Raw genomic sequence first — 25038 nt, forward strand, 5'->3', positions numbered from 1 at the left:
CGCAGGAACACTTTCCCTGCTGAATGCGCGCGGGGTCTTTTCGGGGCTGCTCTGGAAACGATGGCGGATGTGGATTGTAAGTGTTTAGCGTGCAAGGTTTTTAAATCAGATTGCGTGATGTTTTGATCACCCTTTTTGAACATTCTTTAAGTTTTTACACTGAAATTCAAATTATTTCAATATGAAAGATTGTTAAGCTTGTATAGTAAGGCACGTACATGCCTTGCGTAGTGCAGATTGAGTTCAGTGGCAACAGAATTGTGTACAAATAGACTATTTCATTTTTTTTAATAGTCGGTGTTTTAAGTTATCTTTAACCAAATATAACGCCATCATGGTAAGGTTTTATGGCAAAGGGAATGTCTAATCGATTTAAGATCCACGTGGTATCTTACAAGATTTTTTCAACGGGAACTGCCGTGATAACTTCGTTTTAGTTTTATTCTGCTCGGTTGTTTAAATGGAGAAATGCTTTCAACGGATTGCCTTCTCCATCACATGTGTTCTTTCTGCTTCGCGGTGCATGCTATTTAGTGCAACAACTTAAAGGCGTTTTAATTAATTATTGGTTTAATTTGTTAATAACGTATCGCAGAACTCTACACATGTTGGTGCAGATCATGTAACCTCTACTGAGTTTGAGACTGCTAAATGTTCGAATTTTAAGCTTTTAAAGGAACTTAAATTGGACATTGGAGGATGCGGCCTTAATACGCTATTAGGCCTACTTTCTGTACGCGAAAGTCTAACGATCCTGACTTGCAAACATCTTTTTACTCTTGCAAAATAGCATGCTAGGGATTATAATCAGAGTTGTAATATTTTAGATTGAGTTTTCTCGTGGTATTTAGCTTGCGTGATCTACAGCCTTACCCGAGTGAAGTGCCACGTGCGTTCTGCAGACACGTGTTCTCCGTTCAGACAGGAAGAATCTGCCATGTTAAATCGCCTTGCGGCTTAATGTTACCTCTCTTACTGATGACTATTTTATTTTTTCTTTTTAGTTTCATCACCTAAGAAACACAAGAAAAAGAAAGAAAAGAAAGTAGAAAATGTTGGGGTGAGTTTCTGTTTTAACTTGTACTTACCGCTACACTAAGGCCGTTTTTATTAATAACGTGAATTTGCACTGTAGGTGAACACGTTTTGGATATATGCACGTATATGCACGTTAGCGCTTCAAAAGAAGTGGTGTCAAGTTTTTTTATTTTAAATATGTAGAGTCTATTTTTTAACATGTGTACAAGTTGTGTTTATTACCACCTCTGTTCACCCAAATAACTTAATTTGTAGCAATATTTATCATATATGTAACGCTTATGGAATAGGCTCTGATAGCATGTCTTTATGAAATTCGATTAAACGGCCAAGTTAGTGGCACAGAGGTAAAGAATATTTGAATGGCAGAAACAAGTTTGGAGATGGTTAATTGATTATGATTAATGACTAAAGGGATTGCTGTATGTTCGTAGTTTCCAGAATCTTTTTTTTTTTTTTTTCCCCCACAAATAATATTTTATTGAATTGACTTGTCCAACAGGATATTCAGGAGACAACTGACTTCTTAATTAAGCCTGAATCCAAAGTCGCCACTCTAGATACCTCGGAATGGCCATTGTTACTTAAGGTAGGCGTTAATTGCCAATTTTGATGTTACTGCATTTACTGTGTGTCAAAAATGGTGTAGAGTTTGTGACCTGTAATGAAAAGTGTATTCCATGCAACAATTACATTCATGTGTTTGTGTATTCTTATAGCAGCATGGTTTGCAAAATGTTTAAAAGCAGCAGGTGTTGCACCAAATTTAGATCTTAAGTCTTAGTCTCTTAACCCCCTCCTCCCATTGCAAGTTACAAAAAAAAAAAACGATCTACAAGTGACAGCACACTGTAAGGTATAGATTGTACTACAGTACAGTCAGACAACGATTTAAGCCAAGGCCCTACCTTGTAGGTAACTAATACAATTCTTTGGCCTTGCTGTCTTTGGAAAGAGTGGATAGAACAAAAACTAGCAAAAATGCTAATTTGTTTATTGTTCTTAACAATTTTACTTTCAGTAATGTGTTTTGTTTTCCTTCAAAAAATTATAAATACTGTCTCTGAAATGTGTGAATGTCTTTCTTTTAGAATTTTGACAAGTTAAACATTCGAACAGCTCATTACACTCCACTGCCTAATGGATCAAATCCCTTGAAAAGGAACATTCATGACTATGTCAGGTAAAGCAAGAAGAAAAGCTTTATTTATTTCCCAAGTTTTATTGAAGGTAGTGAATGTGTGTTTTGGATCTTAATTTTTATGCTGCTATTTCATTAGGTTATGAATTATTTTTTGCAACAGATGCTTTAGATTTCCATGTGTTTCAATGCCTGCAGAAGTGTACTTTTGGAAACTCGAGTTTTGTTCTTTCCATTTCGGTTTCACACAGTATTTTTATATAATTCCCATCTGCTTCTTAAATTTCAGGACCCAATTAGTAAATATTAGAAAGTAATCCTGGTCCTGGAAAGTATGTGTGTGTGTGTGTGTATATATATATATATATATATATATATATATATATATATATATATATATATATATATATATATATATATATAACACAATTGTCTAGCTTTTGAAAAATTAAAGTGGGAGTGACAACCCATTTATCTGTTCGATTCTTAAGTGGTAGGATTGGTCCCTGATTGCCACATTTGGTGAATTCTTGTTGTGAGCCAGTTACAGGATTAGTATGATCACTGCCAATTTGCAGGGTGATAAATTCATTTTGCAGTGAATTATAAAAATTGTAATTATTGTCATAAAATGGTGAAATATTTTTTCAATGGTCTTTACTAGTTTTCAGGATTTTTATTTTAACATGAGTCCCTGAAATTTTGTGTAATAAAGTTTAGCATGTATTTTTTCCCTGGAGTTAATCAAAAGTGACGTGTTGTTGACATGCTGTGTGATATGTTGACTGTGAATGTAGTGAAAATGGAGTGTACCTTGAAAAGCCACATGATGATTGCGTACATTCACGAGCACTCTGTGCTAAGATGACTTTCTATCTATCACCCTTGACTGATGGCTTATTTGGTTTTGTGTTGAGTAATCCTATTTGATATTGAAAGATAACTGAAGCGTTCAAATTTTTTTTCTTTCCCCCCTAATATTAGGTCGGGATTCATTAATTTAGATAAGCCTGCAAATCCATCATCGCATGAAGTAGTTGCCTGGATTCGGAGGATCCTAAGAGTAGAGAAAACTGGTCACAGTGGCACCTTAGACCCAAAAGTAACCGGTTGCTTGATAGTTTGTGTAGAACGTGCAACACGATTGGTCAAGTCTCAGCAAAGTGCTGGTATGTACCTTAGTTTTTTTACCGTTTTGTGCATTGTCACTTAAAGTGATACATAAAAAAGTGGCCTTTCCTGACTACTCTTGCTGTTCATTTTAGGCAAAGAGTATGTGGGTATTGTTCGGCTGCACAATGCTATTGAGAATGAACTTCAGCTTAGCAGGGTAAGTTTCTAGATTTATACACATTAATCTAAATTTGTACTAGAAAGTACTAAAGGTTAGTTTTGTCTGTGGATGGCAAAGGTTATATGAATTGGTAATGTGAGTGTTTTTGTTTGTTAGTAAGCTTTTGCTTGACTAGAGTAATTTCTTAAATGTATTTGAATGCCAAATTTTAATACTGTGAAAAGATAATTGCTAAGCTTTTGTTTTTGCCAGAATGTTAAAAATGATGTACAGATGTGTAAAAAAATGAACTACATCTATAGCAATTTTTTTTTTTTTGTACTTGTTGGCAGTAAGGATTCAATTTATTGCAGTATTTAACACTGCATGGTTTTTCAATCCCTATTCACCTCTTTCTGAAAATTTCCTGTACTAAGAGGTTGTAAAGCCTTAAAGGATAAGCTCAGCAACAAGTTGGAAGTTATTTCTTCACAAACCTGCCATATTTGCATTTGCTAGGCAAAACTATTTAAGTTATTATTTTAAAGTTAGTCCTGTTCTGCAAATTAAAACAAAAAAAAAAATCTTGCCCACGCTGACACTTGACATTTCTAGTCTATGGGGCATGGAGGAAAAGATTAAAAACTTACCAAATGTCCATTTTTTTAAATCAAGACAGTTGAGTATTGATCTGCATATTTTATATAAGTATGTGCATATACACATACTGTAAAATGTTTTTGTTCAAAAATCACAAGCACAAACTATCAATATTATGATTTTCATCCATATTAAGAGAAGACAATGAGCACATTTATGTGATGGCTCAGCATTTAGTCTTTCTGTACAAAAACCTTTTACTTACCCCTCGGGGGGTTCGTATCCTCTCATCAAAAAAATTATTGTAAACTTTGTGCTTCTGTATTTACATAAGAATTCGCGCGCACACACATCCTTACCACAAAAACAGTACTTGGAATATGTGATAATTATTTCCACGTTTCTTTTGTTTTCACAAGAATGTGTCAACTTGGAAGGCACAGATTAATTCTGGGCAAATCTCTTGGTTTAAATGAAAACATTTTAAGCTTTTCTGCATTCCTCATACCCTCCATTGATACCACCACCAGAGAGGGACAAGATTTACAGTTATTTGCTTCTTGACCATTTTGGTACCAGTATGAAGGTCTGAAAGTTGGTATCAATACTGAAGTTAACCTTTTAGTACTGATCCAACACTAACACTTGTGAATGTTGCTTGGCTGACTTTGTCCAGAACTGTTAAAGCTGTTCTGCTTGTAAAGTTTGCTCCAGTATTTGTGTTACGATACATGATGGCCATTCATCTTTAGGCTTCCCATGTTTAAAAGCCCTGTGGGCCAGATGTTTTATTAAATTGGGTAATTTAATCTCTGTAGCTGTGCTGTCTTTTTAAGAGGCATTGTATTTTCCCCTTTATGTTGACTATTTTCATCTTTAGTGCATATAAAGATTGTACTAAATATACATTCACACTTGAACTTTGAATGTTCATTCCTTAACTTTTTTTGGCGTTTTTCTGCATTCCATAGACTACATTTCAAAGAGTATTTACACCTGCTGCACAGGCTCAGAAACCTGTGGTTGGGATGATTGTGTGTGTGGGTTTTTTTTTTTTAATTATATAAAAAAGCGGATTTCAAAATGTGTACTTGTTGATTTTTTATTATAAAATCATTTTGATATCCATGCAGAGTTTTGTTAAAAGTAAGTTCATGATATACAAAGGTATCATTTGAACTAAAGTACTAGTATGAAAAGATTTTAAATACTGCACTTAATTCAAACCAGTGTATGTGGACAGTCTCTTTCTTGCTGTCTGGACCCGAGTAGAGGAGATGTTCCTGCCTGGATTTTTATTGTGTATCTTTGTACCTTAAATATAACACAAAGTGGTTGTTGGAATCTGCCAAGGTTTTGTGTATGAAATGATGATGATGTTTATCCATTCTCCGAGTATTGCCAGTTGCCAGTCCTTGCAGCACTTGATCTGTTCTAGATCTGAGTGTGACAGCCCCATTTACTGTAAAGGTGGCCCAGTGTTCTACTGAGTGCCTTGTAGTATTTGGTCGCTGTTGTAGGATTGGTCAATCTGGCATGGGCAGTGTCTGCCTAACAAAGATGAGGAATCAACTCTGATCATACAAGTATCCTTGGTCTGTCTCTTTTTGACTAACTAAAAATGCTGCTTTACCTCGTGTTTTATTTGTTAAATTTCTATTTTAGGCATTGGAGACACTTACTGGTGCCTTGTTCCAAAGACCACCTCTTATTGCAGCAGTTAAACGTCAGCTGAGAGTTAGAACCATTTATGAAAGCAAGCTGATAGAATATGATCCAGAAAGGAGATTAGGTAAATTTTGAATTATGTTTAACTGGTTTCATGCATTTAGAACTTTTATACAAATATATATTTGGTCAGTTTTTTTGACAAAAATGTTATACGCATTTCCTTCAAGTTCTTAATTTCATCTGGTTTTGACTTTTGTGTTGCTCTCCTCAACCCTTTTTAGGTATCTTTTGGGTAAGCTGTGAAGCAGGAACATATATTCGAACACTGTGTGTTCATCTTGGTCTTGTATTGGGTGTTGGAGGACAAATGCAAGAACTTCGAAGAGTCCGATCTGGAGTCTTGGGAGAAAAGGTATTACTCTAAGGACTTGAAGGAGAATATTTCCATTAGTGTAATTTTTTTTCATCTATCAATATTTGAGTTAGCCCCTCACTAATTAGTTAGGTGGGTTTTCACATTTCAGTTGTCTTTAGCTTTGTTGAACTGGCACTTGAATGGGTCTTTTATCTGACCATTCCTAAACCTAAATTTTGGACAATGTTTGCTTTATCCATCAAAATGTTCATCTGTATTAAGTAGTCTTTAATTCCTGCTTCATTTGCTGCATCTGTATAGTGTATATCAAATACCAGGTTGCTTGCAAAAAAGTTTGAATTTTCATTGAAACTTGCATTCTTTTTTTTTTTAAGCCTCTTTAAGTACTTCCTGAGAGACCCACCTTCATTTGTATCTCTATTAAACATTGTATGGATCAATATTTTGTTTTGCCTTCTACAATTAATGTCATAGCGCAAAATGGGCTTTCAGAAAATTGAGACTTGTTATGTTTAGCCAGGGATATGGAATGTTTCGTAAAGAACCTGTAGTTTTCTTAATATTAAACATTTTCTTGCAATGAAAATGCAATTTTAAGCCAAGTGTTTGTAAGCCAGAAACATTTTGTAAACTCCTAATTGGTCTGGCGCAGTTTTGCGATGTGCTACATGTAGGAATTTTTTATTCTTGTCTATAGATGCTATGTAGGGATGTTACAATACCAAAATTGTAGTATTGGATACCACTGAAAAAATGGCAATCGCCTTCAACTGCTTTGTATTAAAAGTACCTCCATTATTAAATTGAGCAATAATTTTTTTCTGTAATTAAATGTAAAATTATGTAGATACATTTATTTGGAGGACTTTTTTTAATCCTCCATTTGGAGCATAGAGTTAGGTGAAGTGACTTGCTTAAGGTCATATGGGGTCTGTAGCAGGATTTGAAACTGCAACCTGAGTTTGAAGTTCAAAACCTTAACCACTACACCATACTAGTAATAGTGGTTTAAGATACTGATCTACCATCAAGTAGACTGTTATTTAAGTAAACTGGTATTAACATTCATAAATATCAATCTGCAATGCAGGAATTGGAATTTTAATATGTAGTGGACATGGGAATCCCCAGGTGCAATAATAATAAATGTGGGAAATTACTTCATAATCTTGAAGTGGTTTCAGCATAGTTAGAAAGGATGATATAATGGTCTGCCTGATTTATCTTGCCATGTGCATATTCCAAATTTTATTCAGATATTTTTCTGCAGTAAGTGAGAAATGCTGCTCACTAAATATAAAAATTCAAACATGTATGTACTGTTGAATTAGTAATTTCTAAGGTAATTCAGAATATTTTCTTTTAAACTCTGCTCCTTTCGACTGCTCCCGTTAAGGGTTGCCACAGCCGAGCATCTATTTCCATATCTTCCTGTCCTCCCTATCTTGTTCTGTTACACCCATCACCTACATGCCCTCTCACCACATCTGATTTTGTAACTGTTTTAAAAATCTGCTTTGTCAGAGAATCACACCATTATGTCTAACATTTTACAAATGCAAGATTTATATTTGCATTATTAGCTGGTTAAAAACATAGAGTATCAGGTGAGTCAAATTGATTGTTTTCAAGTGTCACAAAATCCAGATGTCCAAATTTGCCTTTTTGCTTTGTCCAAATTTTAATTTCCTGTGGAAATCAATCTTTATTTCAGAACATGTGTATTAGTGAAAAAGTTAATACGTTGACTGGACCTGCATTTTTAAATGGTATTATGCTCCACAATGTCTCTTTCAAAAATACGATGTGCTTTCACTAATTGTCACAAGGATTATACAAATGTACATAAGTTTGACTTTGAACACAAAATGAAGGACAAATTTTGTGCTTGCCTTTCCTAATTTAGCAATACAGCTTGTCATGCATTGCACATCCTCCTACCTGGCATAAGTATTTTGTGCTTCAAAGCACAAAGTAAATTTTGTTGTTAACAAATTGAACACATTCTTTCTTCGCCAGTACTGGCATGTGAAATAGCCATTTTTTATTCAACATGCCTCAGCTTTTACTTGCTTTCACTGCTAGCGCCCACAGTGATATATATGTGGTGCGTGCAAATTTTCTGACTGTAACAGTAAACTTTATAAACCGATACTTAAAAGCACATCTCTGGACGGGGCACAATTGCAGATTAAATGCAAAGCTTCCATTCCTTCCTGGGGGAAGTGTAGAACATGGTATTAAAAAGCAATACATCTCCTCTTACAATTTGTGCTCACAAGGCACACATGAAGCTATTTCTGAACTAAATCCATAATAGGATAAAAGTGATATTGATAAGGTTGTATGTTTAATATGTTAGCATTTCAAGTAAGCACAACTACCGCAGTCTTGCCTTGACAAAGTAGTTGTAGGCGTGATGACTTTTTTGTATTTCTTTTTGATATATAGTGATGCATCACTGTATCATCACCACCGTGTGACATTTTTATATGTAGTTAATTACATTTTTCTCCGATATTACTATCTCGTCTTGAGTAATTTGTCCACTTGCAGTTATGTGCGAGTGCAGTACCAGTCATTTGGTAGTACCAATACTGTAATACTCTTTTTGAAACATTTTTATTGGTTCTTTTGACATCCGTAGTGAGATGTGGTAGTTTGCCTCAAACAAGAATTGCAAAACGTTTCTTCGTACTAAAGTTTGATAGTGCCACTGCTTGTGAGCGTGTTGCATGCTGTTTTTGACACTTCATTTTCTTGACTTTTACAGTTCCAAAGTGTTGAGTTCAGAACAGGGTTTGTTCCCCTGTTCTGGTAATTAAACTTTGGTACAGAAATTGACAAAGGGATTCTGTTTAAAGTTTGTGGTGGTCTGTCCTCACATATTATCAAACTTTGTCTACATTTGTTTCAGTAAATTGCTACTATTGTTGGCAGAAGTTTTTTTGCTTTACTTTTATACCTTTTCGTTTATTTATATAGCACACTTCCATCAGTAAGTCCAGCATTTGTGACACTTAGTAATATGCCATAGTTCAAACAAAAGACTACAGTGCTTATTAAAGGTACATGAACAGTTCTAACAAAGTAGTATCTTAAATTGAGTCATCTGCTCTGAGCTAAATACAACATGCTGATCTCCCTAGTATCAGCAGGTGGATCATTCTAGAGTTTGGAGCCCATACTGCTATAGGCTAATTCTTTGTTGTAGTTCAGTTTCTTTGAAATTGAGTCACCAGCATGGTTCGATTTACTAAATAATGACTCCCTAGCAGAAATCTTTACGTTTCTGCCTTTAAACAGGTTTCATTTAAACAGATAATCGAAATAGTGCTCTATGTGATGTAGATGTGTCCTCAATATACAAAGTGAAAATGTTTTTCCAAATTTAAGTCCGGTTTGGTATGTGTGTGGTGTGTTTTTTTGTTTTAAAATATAAATTTGGTCATTCACTTGAATTTCATAAAGTGGTATTTGTGTGGGCTATCATGTACTTGCTATAGAATCTGTGCTCATTCTGCAGTCTTCTACTGTTTACTTTAAAATTAAGGAAATAGCAACAGCATTTTAAATACATTGTACAGTAATTTCTGCTTCTCTTTCTTAGGATAATATGGTCACTATGCATGATGTACTTGATGCTCAGTGGCAGTACGACCATAACAAGGATGAGACCTACCTGAGAAGAGTTATCTTTCCATTGGAAAAGCTGCTTATATCACATAAACGACTTGTAATGAAGGACAGTGCGGTAAGGAACATACCAGCTGGCAGAATCCTCTTTGAGGTTAAATGTTAATGAGCAGTAGGTAGAGGCAGAATTCTGCAAACCTTTGTGTAATTGAAGTATGACAGTGATTTTAATTAAGAATTAACAATAGTCCGATGTTGAACTTAAACTGAAGTACAGGAGAATTTCACAAAATGGTTAAAGTATTTACGTTTCAAATTGAATAAAATGGGAATTAAGTATTAATTAGTAGGTACTAGTAAACTAAGTTCTTTTTGTAAGTTGTAGGAATTTGATGCTCCATCACTGGGTAACTGCATAAAGATTAAAATGGGTAAAGGCTATTTCCATGCTGGAAAAAAGACAGTTTCTATTGTGGGACTGAAAAGGAAAATGACGGCAAAGGTTTGAAAGGCAGCCTTTGGGGAAGGTGAAGTGTGAACATAACGTCTTAGTATTTCCTTTAGTGTTGCAGGTGTGTTTTCTAAGCTTGTGTGTTTTGTATTTAAAATGTGTCTGTGAACCTATGTGAATGACCACAGGCATAGAGATCAATGTAGCTGTAATCAAATGATGTGAAATTGTCAACAGTGGGTTTCATAACGTTTTGATCTCTAACTTGACCATATTGGCTGGAACATTCGCCAAACAGTCTCTTCACCTATGTAAATTGCTTGACACTTTGTAAAGGAGATGAAGTGAAACCAATTTTTGAACTGGCAATAGGCTCGCTGTAAAATATTACCAGAGGGACTAGATGTGACTGTATTCTTGGTAGCATAACAATTGGCTCCTGTTAACAAAATATGCCAGGGAGGGTAATTTGGATGCAGGTTTGATGTCTGGTTTTCCTCATTAGATTATTACAAGCAATTTACATGACTTAGTTGAGGGTACACAGTACAGCATACAATATGGGATTTCCTCTGTGGGTGAAGAATCAGTCCAAGTATGTCATTACATAAGTCAGGTTTAATTGTTAACCTTGGGTAAAACAGAAAAATGATAAAACTTCAATCAGGCCCAGAAAACTTCCATGCAAAATTTTCACCACAAAGCGAAGCAGGAGCATTCATCCATACTGAGTTGCAATTTAAGATGGTTTTGTGTTCATCTGTTGTGTTGTGATGCATATAGAAGAAAGATCAAAATGTGACTCGCTTGTATGTATGTTTACCCAGTGTATTGCTTCATAATGTTCAGGCAGTAGATGCCATTTACTAATTTATGGGTTTCTTTATAGGTGAATGCCATATGCTATGGTGCTAAAATAATGTTGCCCGGTGTCCTGCGATATGAAGATGGAATAGAAATGAACCAGGAAATTGTGGTTATAACAACGAAAGGAGAAGCCATTTGCATTGGTATGTAGTATTTGCTCTAACATCTTTGCAGCTGGTATATATTCTTTTTGTTGTATCCATTAACACCAAAGAGCAAAGTTGAAAATTTGCTGATTGTAATTTATTTCTAAGCCTGCATTTACAGCCAAGTGATGGCTTTCCATAAACTGCATAGTACTTCTATCCATTGACAAGTGCCCATCTGTCTTCCCTTTACTGATCACTAGATTCGTTTAAGCTGCATTTTGGTCTGTTTAATAGCTTGAAAATTAAGCAGCAGATTTGTCTCAAACCCTTGTAACGCTGGAAATTGTTTTTTTTTTTTCTTTTTACAATAAAAGCAATTGCCTTGATGACTACAGCTGTAATTTCTACTTGTGACCACGGTATTGTAGCCAAGATCAAGAGAGTGATAATGGAGAGAGACACCTATCCCCGGAAATGGGGGTTGGGTCCCAAGGTGAGAAACTTCTTTTTAATCCTCCTATTAAGTAAAGTTTAACAACCTCACCTAATAAACTAAAGATCCATACTTAAGTTGCATTATGCAAGATTTTAGTTCACATGCGGATTATTAAGTCTCTCATAGAATGGCAATAAAAGTAACGATTCTAGTTCAGACAGTCGTCCTGCTATGACAATAAAAATGACCACAGGATGGAGGATTTTGCAGCCAAAAAAATCCCGGATTCCACCAGAAGCTGCCTTTTAGGGCATTGAAATCATCACTTTTATATTCCCTGAGGAGTTTTTTGTCTCCTTTAAAGATACAACATCTAATTAACACACAACACATTTTAGCAACCTGCTCTGCTTCAGTCACTGTGGTGTAGCTGGGCTGTGTTACATTTATGCTTATAGTGATTGGCTTGCTGTAACCTGGTTTCCCCTGTTCCATAAAGTTATGTATAAATCAGATAATTATCTTAAATGCTAAACTCCCAGTATCACATTTGCGTAGTGTCCAGAAATATTACACTAAATTATCGGCAAAAAATACATTAAAGTAAGGCATAGATTGTATGGTAGCCTATCATTGCTTTTGAGTAAACCTTAGCCTGCAGCGCTATACAAAAAGTACTTTTTCCCAAAATGTGACTGTAGTCTGTGCCTTTTCCTATTTTACTTGACAGTTGATTTTCTGATTCAGTGCCAGTAAAGAATCATATTTGTTGTCTTGCACGTGCTTAATAGATTTTTCTAGGATGAAGGTGCATGTTAAGCAGTGCTATATGAGAGGGTTAAAGTCCTGCTTTAATTTTCTGCCAAATGATGATCTCTAGATATGGTGAGCACTCTGTGCGAAGATGACCATATATCTATCACCCATGACTGATGGCAATTTATTGAATGCAGGAGCATGTTGGTAGTTTAATATATAGATCAATGTATATTTACATATAAAAGTGTGAGGAAAATCACACTTTATTGAAAATGTAAATTAGTGTTATGAGTTTTTATTTTTTTATATATATTTTTGTGTATTTTTTCTAATCTCTTTTTAAAGGCAAGTCGGAAAAAGATGATGATTAAGCAAGGTCTGCTGGATAAATATGGCAAGCCAAATGAAAGTACTCCAGCTGAGTGGAAGGGCGAATATGTAGATTACAGGTAGTTGTATGCTTTTGTCTATTCTGTTCAAATTTTAAATTGAGGAGCCACTTGATGGAATTTGATGTAGTAAGAATGTCTTTGGGCACTTCCCATGATGGGTGTATCAGACACATCCCCTAGGAGAAGACCTTGGTCCTGGCTGGGTTGTCTCATACTGTATGAATGGCCCAAGAGCCTGGGATTTCCAGTAGAAGAGCTGGAAGAAGCAGCTAAGATGTGGGTTTTTGGGTCTGTCCAACTTTGGATGTTTGCCCTGTTTGAAGATTTTCCATTGAATGCCCTGTTTTTTTCTTTCTAGAATGAAGCAAGCTGAAATGCAAAAAGAACTGGAAGAAACTGCAAAGGTATTTTTGAATGATACTTTAAACTGTGGTATTGGTATAATTTTAAATTCCTGTACCATGTATGCTTGTGTTAATTGTGTCCACTATTTTGAACTTAAAATGCCATCACTATTTTAAAGTATGCTTTTGGCAAATGATTTTTTTGTCATTAAAAAAACTTCTGATATACTGTTTATTCAGGTGTCTAAATACTGAAGTATTTGAAAATGTTAAAATATGCTCTACTTGTCTAATCACACTCAAACCTCTGGTTCTTAATGGCTGTGGTATTGTAATTAGTGCTTTTCTTCTAATGTGCCCCTCATACACGGTTCTGGTTTTTAAGGTATACTGTTAATGTTTAATGTTTAGGTGTGTCACCTCTGTCCAATTGTTGCATGTTTCAGTAAATCCTGTGACTTTAGATTGGCGACTGTTTTTACATTACTAGCATTGACACTTCATTTGATACCTAGTTTTTACTGAGAGCTACACTTGGATGATGCCATGTCTTTTTTTAACAGAGGAAACGAGTAAGTGAAAGTGAAGAAGAAGCCTCTCCATCAGTGCCTGCTACACCTCAAACTGAAGAGAGTAAAAAGGAAAAGAAGAAGAAGAAAAAAGAAAAGAGGATAAAGTTAGAAGAAGCAGCCGCAGCGGCCTTGGAAGAAACACAAGAAGTTGAGGTGAGTATTGCATTATCAGATTAATTTCAACTTTGATGGTAGCAAAGAAAATGTACAAAAACAACCAGCTTTTAAAAAGTATGCTTCTTAAGCAGACAGTTATCCCTTTTTTGTCTGATTTGTGACTTCAGAGGGAGTCAGTCTGCAAGATCAATTAAGTAAAACTTGCAATTGTTCAACATTTTATTGGAAATGTTGGCTTCTGGTTTTTCTTACATACCCCTTGAATTTTTCATGGCCTGTGCTAAGAATCATTAGGGATTTTTGACATTTGTTGTACTGTGATAGTCTTAATAGCAAAGTGTCATACAATGAAGTGAAATTTTGTCTACTCTCCAGGAGGCTGAAAGTGTGAAAAAGAAAAAGAAGAAAAAGAAAATAAAGGAAGAACCAGAAAGTGACTGAGCACAAACGTGAGGGTTTGTAACTGCTACAGTTAAGTAGAACTAAGGGCAGTCTCAAAGACATTGTAAAAAAAATTCAGAAAAACTCCTTGTGGAGTTCCTTTAACTGCCAAGGTTACTGGAGGATATTTGGTAAATGACTGACCTGTTGGACAAACCAACATTGTGAACAAGGCACCTTTCAGGGAGTGCCTTCTTTCTTTTTCCTTCAGCTATTTCTGAAACCTCCATACCTATGAATCTGTATTGTGTAAAAACAATTGAAAACTGGCATAAATTTAAAGGGAGAACAGCCTTGACAATTGTACAAACCTCAGGTGGGAGTTTGTCACCGTCCGTGTGGCGGAGTGCCACACACAACGAGAATGGGAGATATCAAGCAAATAGCCCAGCAAGAGTGAGTTGTTAAAAACAAATACTATTCAAGAAAGAGTGAGTATTTTTGTATTGTACATAGAAATATCAATTTGTACAATGTGATGTATAAATTGTGCATAATGGTTTTTGGTTCAATCTTTTTTTTAAATAAATTTCTTTTAATATTTAAAAATGAGTGATCTATTGTATATGTACTTGGCACTAAACCTTTGAAAGAATGTTTTTAATGGCCCATATTTGTTCTTGGCCATGTGTTGCAGCTATTTCTTATGATTGTGGTCAAGAGTTTGTCTTTATAGACTTTTTGTGGTACTGTTAGAATTATTTTGGAGCTCATTCTTGAGTAAAGAACCCAGTGCTGTGGGCCGCTGTGCAGATACCTAAGATTTTGTGAAGATCTGTGGCTTTGTAGGGTTAGCAAGTGGAACTGGAAGTGTCGTTCAGTATTGACTTTTCCGTGTTATATAATTCAGTCATATGCTCACAATGTGCAATATACATTTTACAAATGTTGTTAAATAAAACAGACTTTTGATTGGGTGGACCATCATTACAAACTACAATGGGTATAAATCGCTACTAGAGCAGTATCATACACGTTTACTCTGGGGTGTGTTTTTTTTTTTTTTGGTTTGCTCACATTTCCTGATTTACTGAGTTGGTAAAAACTACACTTTTGACCAGGGGAGCCCATACCGTTCTGAGCTCCAGCATGCTAGATAGTGTCCCATTAATAACAAGATCCTATTTTCACCTTCAACAAAGTTGTTTTTTATATATGATTTAATAAAATATATTATTTATATAGTGCTTTGTCAATTTTTTTACTCCAGTAGAATTTCAAGATGTGCCACAACACTAAACATCAAGCTTTTTGGTGACATGTTGTAACCTTAGACTTTAATTCCCACTTTATTTTTATTTCACATTTAGTAACTTTTACTCCTTTGCTGCTAAAGAATGAGACCATCTTGCCTGCTTGTTTAGGTTTACTAACAGCATTGAGTGTTGCGGGGCACCTCAGTGTCACCCGTTCAAGTGTGGAAACCCGTAATCCAAACGGAGTAATGCCACTTGCGTGAGCTTGTAAAAGTTTTAATGGAGTGAAGAGAGCTGGGCTGTTTCTACAAAGTGAGTGCGTTTCGCTTCCAGTGTTCTAGCAGATTTATCACCGCTATCTGAGTGAGGGCCTCTAAAGTGACGTGCCCTGACTTGTGTTAATGCAGTCAGTCAGAGTGACACCAAACCATGAAAATAAAGGCACAGAGATAATCCTTAATACACAACTAGCCTTTATTATTGTGGAGTAGTTGGGAGAACTTCAAACAAACAAGCAGTCAGTCATTCATTTAACATCTTCAAGGAAACTAGAGGAAGTTTTTGACATATTTTGGCATCATGGCATTTGTGGAGCTGTAAATATGTAATTGTAGCAAATCTCTGCTGGTTCTTCAGACACGGGTTTGACTATGCATGTCACATTTGGTGACCATGGTTCTGTCTCATGCTAATAGCACTTTTCAAGCAGTTTTGTCTTAGTTTTCTTCAAGGTCATACAGGAAATAACAAACAAGCATTAAACATCAGCCTGTATGTAACCATGAGGGTTGCACAGTTCAGGCATTAAGATATTTTTTGCAAATGCTCACACCAAAGATTAGGTGTATTGATAAATTACAGCAATATTTGAGCTTCCCACTTCAATTTAGCTTTAAGACCACTAAATGTTTTGTGGGGGGGGTTGTTTAGGAACACAAGGCTATTAGAATTGGGGTAGGGGGAGCTCACACACATGACTTTAAGTGATGACACAGGGATTTACTGTTCCAGAACTTTAAGGTGGTGACAGGGATTCAAGTTGCCCCGCTGCCTGAGCTCCGCTCACTACTGGAGTGATTCCGCTGTGGGTTTTCTGTTGATAGCCTACAAACTATTAAGTATATTGAAAAATACAAATCAAATTTGCACTGTGTAATATCCTCTTTGCCCTCTATGCTTTATTTCTTGGATCAGTAACAGATTTGGAAGTTTTAAAGTAATTAAGCCAAAGGGCTGCTGCCCTGGTCGTTTGAGTTGTCTGTGTGTGGCTCAGGTACAAGTTGGTTAAATGGATGCAGGTGTGGTTTTTTGTTTGTTTTTTTGTGCCCTGCCAGAACCTCTTTGTTGGCAAAACTTTCCAGAACTACACAGTGCAGTTTTAAAGAGTGGCCTTGTACTGCAAAAAACTGTGGTCAATAAACCCATGAGACAGGAACCCATTGTGGGGTGCTGCACACTTGCTGGATGAACTCTTCTAGCTGCTGCACGGTCTCCTCCACGTCGTTGTTGACGAGTGTCTTATCAAAGTAATGTCCGTATGTGGCAAGGATGGCATCGGATTCCTTCTGAATCTGTTGTAAAGACTCGCTCTGCAAAATAAAAGATTGTTTTAGTAAAATGCCTGGCATCTGACCTCTTACAAAGGTTTAAGATGAGGGCTTGGTGTGGCTCATTGGTCCAGTGTATTGATGATTTTTTTTTTTCTGAGCCTCCCAGCATGGTCGTGGGTTGTAAGTGCATATCCCACTTTTCTATGGTGTGGAAGTTCAAATGAACCGTTCTGGCTAGGATGCCAGCCCGTGTTAGGTTATTTAATTCATGAGGGCCCTCGGTTACCTTACACAGATGTTGCATTACGTGATTTCTAGTCATAGGTTATGTCAAACTGAACAGCTGCAGTTGCTGCTCTCTTCGCTGTGCATGTCACATTTGGCGACTCCAATGCATGCAAACTTTCGAACACTGTCTTGCTTGCCCACTCTTTGTTCCAGCCAATAGCATTCTATGTGATGGAGTCATTGCCATTCGAAGAGTTAACAGGTGTGGCAATTTCCATTGCAATTTCTGCCCTTTTTGCCATTCTGTTGTGGCACATAAAACTCGAAACCTCTGACAGATGAGTTTCCATTTAGTTCATAAGGTCCAAAACACCTGCATTCCTTATGACTATACTACACTGCTCAAAAAATTAAGGGACCACGTAAATCACATCTCGGATGTTGATGAGCGAAATACTCAAGTGGAAAATCTTTACTGAATAATTACAACTTGATGTGAGGTGACTCAGTCTCACGACAATGTCTGGGCATGCTCCTGATGAGACAGCGGATGGTGTTCTGGTGCGATCTCCTTCCTGATCAAGATCAGGGTATATGTGTGTTCCTGGATGGTCTGTAGTCTAACTTGGTGGCATTGGTTGCACTGATACATAACATCCAACTGGATTCAGGTCTGGGGAATAAGTGGGCCAGTCAATGGTATCAATGCCTTTGTTATCCAAGATCTGCCTACATAATCTGGTCACTTGTGGCCAGGCATTGTCTTGCACCTGGAGGAACCCAGTGCCCACTGCACCAGTGTAATGGCTCTGAGTATTTCATCCTGGTACCAAACAACAGTCATGGTACTGTTGTCTAGCACGTGGAGGTCTCTGTGACCTTCCAAGGATATGCCTCCCCAGACCATCACTGACAGATTGCTAAATTGCTCATGCTGGATAATGTTGAAGGCCGCATCACGTTGACCACAGCATCTCCAGACACTTTGATGTCTGTCACAAGTGCTCTAATCTGTGAAGAGAATGGTGCACCAATAGCAGAGCTGGCAACTGTGGTATTCTCTGGCGAATGTCAATCAAGCTGCACAGTGATAGGCTGTAAGCACAGGTCCCACTAGAGAATATTGGGCCCTTCTGTCATCCTTATGGGTTCTGTTTCAGACAGTTTGGTCGGATACATGCACACCAGTAGCCAGCTGGTGGTGCTCCTCCTGTTCCTCCACACTCAATGGAGCAGATACATGTCATGCTCCTGGGTTGATGCCCTTCTATGGCCCTGTCCTGCTGTCCTTGTGTAATGGCCCATCTCCTGGTACCTCCTCCATGCTCTTGAGACTGCTGGGAGACGCAAACCATCTTGCAATAGCATGTATGAATGTGCCATCCTGGAGGAGCTGTACTACCTGTGCATCCTGAATCGGCTGCAGCTACCACCTCATGCTATCAGTAGTGACAAGGACACTAGAAAAATGCAAAACTAGAGAAGAATCAGTCAGGAAGGATAAGGACAGAGCAACTGTCTGTGGCCACCACCTGCAAAATCATTCTGTCTTGCTGTTGTCTCTTTCATTTGCACCAAAGCAAGTGAAGTTGATTCTGAATGACTTAAGCTTGCTAACTGGATAGGTTGATAATCCTGAGGCCTAACTGACTTGGTGTACGACTGGGATGATGATGGGGAATGGTTTTGAGCAGTGTGTATGAATTGTATTACCATTGAGCATTCGTTGGCTGTCAGCCGACAAGCCCACTTCTAATGAACCGGCAGCTACACTACCAAGACCCGTGACCTGGCAAGCTATACTTCTTCCAAATAAACTTCCCCCAACTGACGATCAAAAATAAGCCAGCAAACAAACAGTATAAAAAAATAAAGTGAGTATATATTGATAAAGAAATGAACAAACTTCAGACTATATATATACTCAGCAAAAAAAGAAACATCCCTTTTTCAGGACTGTGTATTTCAACAATAATGTTTTAAAAACCCAAATAACTTTACAGATCTTCATTGTAAAGGGTTTAAACAATGTTTTCCAGGCATGTTCAATTAACCCTAATCAATTAATTAACATGCACCTGTGGAATGGTCGTTAAGACCTTAACAGCTTACAGAAAGTAGGCATTTAAGGTCACAATTCTAAAAACGCAGGACACTAAAGAGACTTGTCTACCGACTGTGAAAAACACCCAAAGAAAGATGCCCAGGGGTCCCTGCTCATCTGTGTGAACGTGCATTAGGCATGCTGCAGGGAGGCATGAGGACTGCTGATGTGGCTAGGGCAATAAATTGCCATGTCCGCACTGTGAGATGCCTAAGACAGCGCTACAGGGAGACAGGAAGGACAGCTGATCATCCTCGCAGTGGAAGAGCCCGGATCTCAATTCCATTGAGCACGTCTGGGACCTGTTGGATCGCAGGGTGAGGGCTAGGGCCATTCCCCCCTGAAATGTCCAGGAACTTGCAAGTGCCTTGGTGGAAGAGTGGGGTAACATCTCACAGCAAGAACTGACAAATCTGGTCCAGTCCATGAGGAGGAGATGCACTGCAGTACTTCAAGAAGCTGGTGGCCACACCAGATACTGACTGGTACTTTTGATTTTGAGCATCCCTTCATTCAGGGACACATTGTGAAACATTTTTAGTTTATGTCTTATGGTGTTGACTCTTTTAGTGTTCATACAAATATTTACACATTAAGTTTACTGAAAGTCAGAGGACATTTCTTTTTTTGCGGAGTATATATATCATACCCCATTCAACGCCGAAAGTGTCAGACGGAAAGTAATATGCAGTACAAAGTTAATACACAATACAAACCCTCCCTTGACCTAACACTGAACACAAACTCAATAAGACACACAAAGTACAAAACACACATAAAAGTCCAGATTTAACAGAAAATGGATAATGTTTTTGGACCTGGTTCAGCTGGAAAAATAGTGCTACGGAAAGTACACCGTCTTGTTTGTTCCTCAAACAAGAAACAGTCTCACCGTGTTTATCCTCGGTATGTGGCATGATCCAGAACTCCGAGGTTTTGCGGTGCAAAGCTGCTGTTATCGGGCGCTGAAAGTGGCAGGCAGACAAAGGTGTGAATGATCTGAAGCGGTGCTTTCTCCTGTCTCTGTAGCGGAATGGCCGTCTAGTAGAACGAGTTTGTTTTTTACCCCCCCCCTTCTGTCTTTAGTTTAAATAGCAAATGATCAGATGCAGGTGATGGAATTGACAGGACCAATTATTGTGAGGGGTCACAGTTCCACAGTGTTATCTCCCCCATTTGTTTCCAGGGGAGCATATTTACATACACACCGACCACGTAAACAGGACAACGCTACGAAAGACGGGACACAGCACAAAATACATTTACGGCGTTAATTGTGTAGCACCGCTACACTACGACTGAAGACAAAAATCAAACATCGTGGACTAGTAGGGTTGCGCCGTATACCAGTACTAAAACTCCATTTTTAAAAATGGTACGGTACAATTGTGGTGTTAATTTCGGTAAAATAAGTAAATGGTACTTTTCAAGCACTTGTGCTAAGTCATTTGTTACTGCAAATTCAAGTGTCAAAACCTTTTGAGTGTATGTAATAATATAAATGCGTAGCGGGGAGGCTGTTGTGAGAGGGACCAATTGGGCACGGGGTAACTGACGAGTTTTCTGTTATTTGCGTTGTTTCCGGTACTAAGTTTCGAAAGCTGGCATTGATACAGAAGTCAAAATGTTTGTAGCATTCCCAGCCCTAAGTTGGAGTGAGTTGCAGGGTTTGTCAAAACTGCATGACTGGCTTTCACAGAAGTGCACCCCTGACCCCTGCCTCAATTTACATGCATGCTGTTTGGGATATGCAAGAACAATGGCTCACCAACTGAGATTCAGTAGAGATTTTCAATCACTAATATCACAGTCTTGCCGATTTCGCACGGAGTCGTGGTGTGCTGTTGTCACTGCTACTCGTTACAGCAACTCGGTCCATCAAAATCAAACAGGTCTGGTGTGTCTCAAGTCGTAGGAGTGGACGTGTGTGGGCGAGAGTGGAGAACCAGTGAGTGCTTAGGCACAAATACCATGAATATAAATGCAGCTACGAGGAATAAGGAATGCGGGCGATTTGGACCAGAAAAGAGGCTCGTCTGTCTGATGTCTCATGTTTTATGAACCACAACTGAATTCAAAAAAATAATAATGTGAGGCCCAAGATTGTGGCTGTGGTTTCCTTCATATGGGCACCGACTCTGCCAGGCAGTACAGTTGTGGCCAAATGTTTTGTGAATGACACAAGTGTTGGTTTTCACAAAGTTTGCTGCTTTAGCGTTTTTAGATCATTTTGTCAGATGTTTCTATGGCATACCGATGTAGAATTCCAAGCATTTCATAAGTTGCAAAGGCTTTTATTGACATTAAGTTTATGCAAAGGTTCAATATTTGCAGTGTTGGCCCTTCTTTTTCAAGACCTCTGCAATTCGCCCTGGCATGCCGTCAATCAACTTCTGGGCCAAATTTTGACTGATGGCAGCCCATTCTTCCTTAATCAATGCTTGGAGTTTGTCAGAATTGGTGGGTTTTTGTTTGCCTCTTGAGGACTGACCACAAGTTCACAATGGGATTAAGGTCTGGGGAGTTTCCTGGCCATGGACCCAAAATTTTGATGTTCTGTTCCCAGAGCCACTTAGTTATCACTTTTACCGTATAGCACGGTGCTCCATCATGCTGGAAAGGCCATTGTTCTTCACCAAACATTTCTTGGATGGTTGGGAGAAGTTGCTCTCGGAGGATGTTTCGGTACGATTCTTTATTCATGGTTGTGTTCTTAGGCAGAGTTGTGAGTTAGCCCACGGCTTAGGCTGAGAAGCAACCCCACACATGAATGGTCTCAGGATGCGGTACTGTTGGCATGACACAGGACTGATGGTAGCGCTCACCTTTTCTTTTTTGCTGGATGCCCCAAACAATCGGAAAGGGGATTCATCAGAGAATACGACTTTACCTCAGCAGTCCAATCCTTGTACCTTTTGCAGAATATCAGTCTGTTCCTGAGGTTTTTCTTGGCTTCTTTGCTGCTCTTCTTGACACCCATCAGGCCCTCCTCCAAAAGTCTTCACCTCACTGTGCGTGCAGATGCACTTACAGCTGCCTGCTGCCATTCCTGAGCATGTTCTGCACTGGTGGTGCCCCGATCTGAATCACCTTTAGGAGACTCGGTCCTGGTGCCTGCTGGACTTTCCTGAGCTCCCTGAGGCCTTCTTCATAACAATTGAACCTCTCTATTCTAACTCAATCAGCATGACAGAGTGATCTCCAGCCCTGTCCTCACCAACACTCTCATCTGTTAACGAGAGGATCACTGAAATGACGTCAGCAAGTCCTTTTGTGGCAGGGCTGACATGCAGTCGAAATTGGTTTTTTAGGATTAAGTTCATTTTCATGGCAAAGAGGGATTTGGCAATTCATCTGATCACTCTTCATAACATTCTGGAGTAGATGCAAACTGCCATCTTACCAACTGGGCCAGCAAACGTTGTGAAAATTAATATTTGTGTCATTCTCTAAACCTTTGGCCACGACTATACCTTATTGGCTGTCAAAAAAAGGGGGGGAGCTTGCACATGGTTGTCTTAATTTGACATACCCTGTGATTTCTAGTCAGGTAAACTTGACGTGCTTCTAGCGACAAATCGGCCGTTTGACATCCGACTTGAAGTTGTGTCGTGTGACGTTGGGTTAATCTGGGCAGACTGCAAAGGGGGCAAGGAGTAAAGTGAACTAAGAATGCACTTCTCTGCTTGTGGTGTGGAAAAGTTTATGGCCGTCCCCTAAGATTTGAGTGAGGTATGAAGACACCCCAAACAGAGGTGTAGCTAGGGTTTTCAGCGCCCGGGGATAACTGAAGATTTCGCGCCCCCTCCTGTTTGCCAAAATGCAATGAGGAAGGGAAAGAAAATTTTTAAAAATGTATTTAAAATAATACTATTTTAAGAAAAAAAAAAATGCAGATTTTTTATTTTAAATAGTTTTAAATATTTACATTTTTTAAAGCACTTTTATGCATATATTTTCAAGGTTTTGCTAAATTTATAAAGATAGAACGAAGTAAAATAACTAAGACAACAATGGTAGTTCGAAAATATAATTATTCTAAAATATTATTCAAATATAACATTGCAAAAACTTAAAACATTATATTGGATATAATACAGGTGCCGGTCATAAAATTAGAATATCATGACAAAGTTGATTTATTTCAGTAATTCCATTCAAAAAGTGAAACTTGTATATTAGATTCATTCATTACACACAGACTGATGTATTTCAAATGTTTATTTCTTTTAATTTTGATGATTATAACTGACAACTAATGAAAGTCCCAAATTCAGTATCTCGTAAAATTAGAATATCAATTAAGACCAATGCAAAAAAAGGATTTTTAGAAATGTTGGCCAACTGAAAGGTATGAACATTAAAAGTATGAGCATGTACAGCACTCAGTATTTAGTTGGGGCTCCTTTGGCCTGGATTTACTGCAGCAATGCGGCGTGGCATGGAGTCGATCAGTCTGTGGCACTGCTCAGGTGTTATGAGAGCCCATGTTGCTCTGATAGTGGCCTTCAGCTCTTCTGAATTGTTGGGTCTGGCGTATTGCATCTTCCTCTTCACAATACCCCATAGATTTTCTATGGGGTTAAGGTCAGGTGAGTTTGCTGGCCAATCAAGAACAGGGATACCATGGTCCTTAAACCAGGTACTGGTAATTTTGGCACTTTGTGCAGGTGCCAGGTCCTGTTGGAAAATGAAATCTGCATCTCCATAAAGTTCGTCAGCAGCAGGAAGCATGAAGTGCTCTAAAACTTCCTGGTAGACGGCTGCATTGACCTTGGACCTCAGAAAACACAATGGACCAACACCAGCAGATGACATGGCACCCCAAACCATCACTGACTGTGGAAACTTTACACTGGACCTCAAGCAACGTGGATTCTGTGCCTCTCCTCTCTTCCTCCAGACTCTGGGACCTTGATTTCCAAAGGAAATGCAAAATTTACTTTCATCAGAGAACATAACTTTGGACCACTCAGCAGCAGTCCAGTCGAGACGCTTCTGACGCTGTCTCTTGTTCAAGAGTGGCTTGACACAAGGAATGAGACAGCTGAAACCCATGTCTTGCATACGTCTGTGTGTGGTGGTTCTTGAAGCACTGACTCCAGCTGCAGTCCACTCTTTGTGAATCTCCCCCACAGTTTTGATTTGGTTTTGTTTCACAATCCTCTCCAGGGTGCGATTATCCCTATTGCTTGTACACTTTTTTTACCACATCTTGTCCTTCCCTTCACCTCTCTATTAATGTGCTTCGACACAGAGCTCTGTGAACAGCCAGCCTCTTTAGCAATGACCTTTTGTGTCTTGCCCTCCTTGTGCAAGGTGTCAATGGTCGTCTTTTGGACAACTGTCAAGTCAGCAGTCTTCCCCATGATTGTGTAGCCTACAGAACAAGACTGAGAGACCATTTAAAGGCTTTTGCAGGTGTTTTGAGTTAATTAGCTGATTAGTGTGGCGCACCAGGTGTCTTCAATATTGAACCTTTTCACAATTCTCTAATTTTCAGAGATATTGAATTTGGGACTTTCATTAGTTGTCAGTTATAATCATCAAAATTAAAAGAAATAAACATTTGAAATACATCAGTCTGTGTGTAATGAATGAATCTAATATACAGGTTTCACTTTCTGAATGGAATTACTGAAATAAATCAACTTTGTCATGATATTCTAATTTTATGACCAGCACCTGTAATATAATAACCCGAAAATGAAGTTAGTATAAAGTAAAAAAATAGTTTGATGTATAATGCTTTAAATA

General features: G+C 38.1%; 2 protein-coding genes and 4 non-coding genes across 7 annotated transcripts in view; 5 read left to right on the forward strand and 1 right to left on the reverse strand.

Annotated features, from left to right (window-relative positions):
• Positions 1 to 25038, reverse strand: part of mpp1 (membrane protein, palmitoylated 1) — a 121239-nt gene that overhangs the window by 17748 nt on the left and 78453 nt on the right. The window contains exon 12 of one of the 2 annotated variants that reach the window (XM_039766512.1): positions 15855 to 16988. The exons of the other annotated variant lie outside the window; for it this stretch is intronic. Coding sequence (XP_039622446.1) covers positions 16812 to 16988 — 177 coding nt within the window. The 3' untranslated portion in view covers positions 15855 to 16811. Of the gene's footprint in view, positions 1 to 15854; positions 16989 to 25038 lie in introns of those variants that run through there. 2 annotated transcript variants of the gene reach the window in all.
• Positions 46 to 14752, forward strand: dkc1 (dyskeratosis congenita 1, dyskerin). Its single transcript, XM_039766511.1, has 15 exons — positions 46 to 76; positions 1005 to 1060; positions 1541 to 1627; positions 2130 to 2221; positions 3164 to 3348; positions 3445 to 3509; positions 5718 to 5844; positions 6005 to 6135; positions 9710 to 9853; positions 11076 to 11196; positions 11517 to 11635; positions 12683 to 12786; positions 13088 to 13133; positions 13637 to 13798; positions 14138 to 14752. Exons 1-15 carry the CDS (start codon positions 61 to 63, stop codon positions 14201 to 14203), a joined length of 1521 nt encoding a protein of 506 aa, XP_039622445.1. The 5' UTR covers positions 46 to 60; the 3' UTR covers positions 14204 to 14752.
• On the forward strand, positions 3001 to 3077 carry LOC120538418. The gene has a single exon (XR_005635460.1). It is a non-coding gene; the product is annotated as a small nucleolar RNA SNORD83 (small nucleolar RNA).
• On the forward strand, positions 5415 to 5634 carry LOC120538429. Its single transcript, XR_005635471.1, has one exon. It is a non-coding gene; the product is annotated as a small nucleolar RNA SNORD17 (small nucleolar RNA).
• LOC120538427 lies at positions 8873 to 9009 on the forward strand. The gene has a single exon (XR_005635469.1). It is a non-coding gene; the product is annotated as a small nucleolar RNA SNORA36 family (small nucleolar RNA).
• On the forward strand, positions 12440 to 12516 carry LOC120538419. The gene has a single exon (XR_005635461.1). It is a non-coding gene; the product is annotated as a small nucleolar RNA SNORD83 (small nucleolar RNA).

Source organism: Polypterus senegalus, chromosome 10 (assembly GCF_016835505.1).
Source record: "Polypterus senegalus isolate Bchr_013 chromosome 10, ASM1683550v1, whole genome shotgun sequence".
NCBI lineage: Eukaryota > Metazoa > Chordata > Cladistia > Polypteriformes > Polypteridae > Polypterus > Polypterus senegalus.

Excerpts from the sequence above, each read along its gene's own strand:
- dkc1 (XM_039766511.1), top strand. Across the intron at positions 3,349-3,444 it reads CAAGTCTCAGCAAAGTGCTG|GCAAAGAGTATGTGGGTATT; the intron begins GTATGTACCTTA and ends TGTTCATTTTAG. Across the intron at positions 9,854-11,075 it reads TTGTAATGAAGGACAGTGCG|GTGAATGCCATATGCTATGG; the intron begins GTAAGGAACATA and ends GTTTCTTTATAG.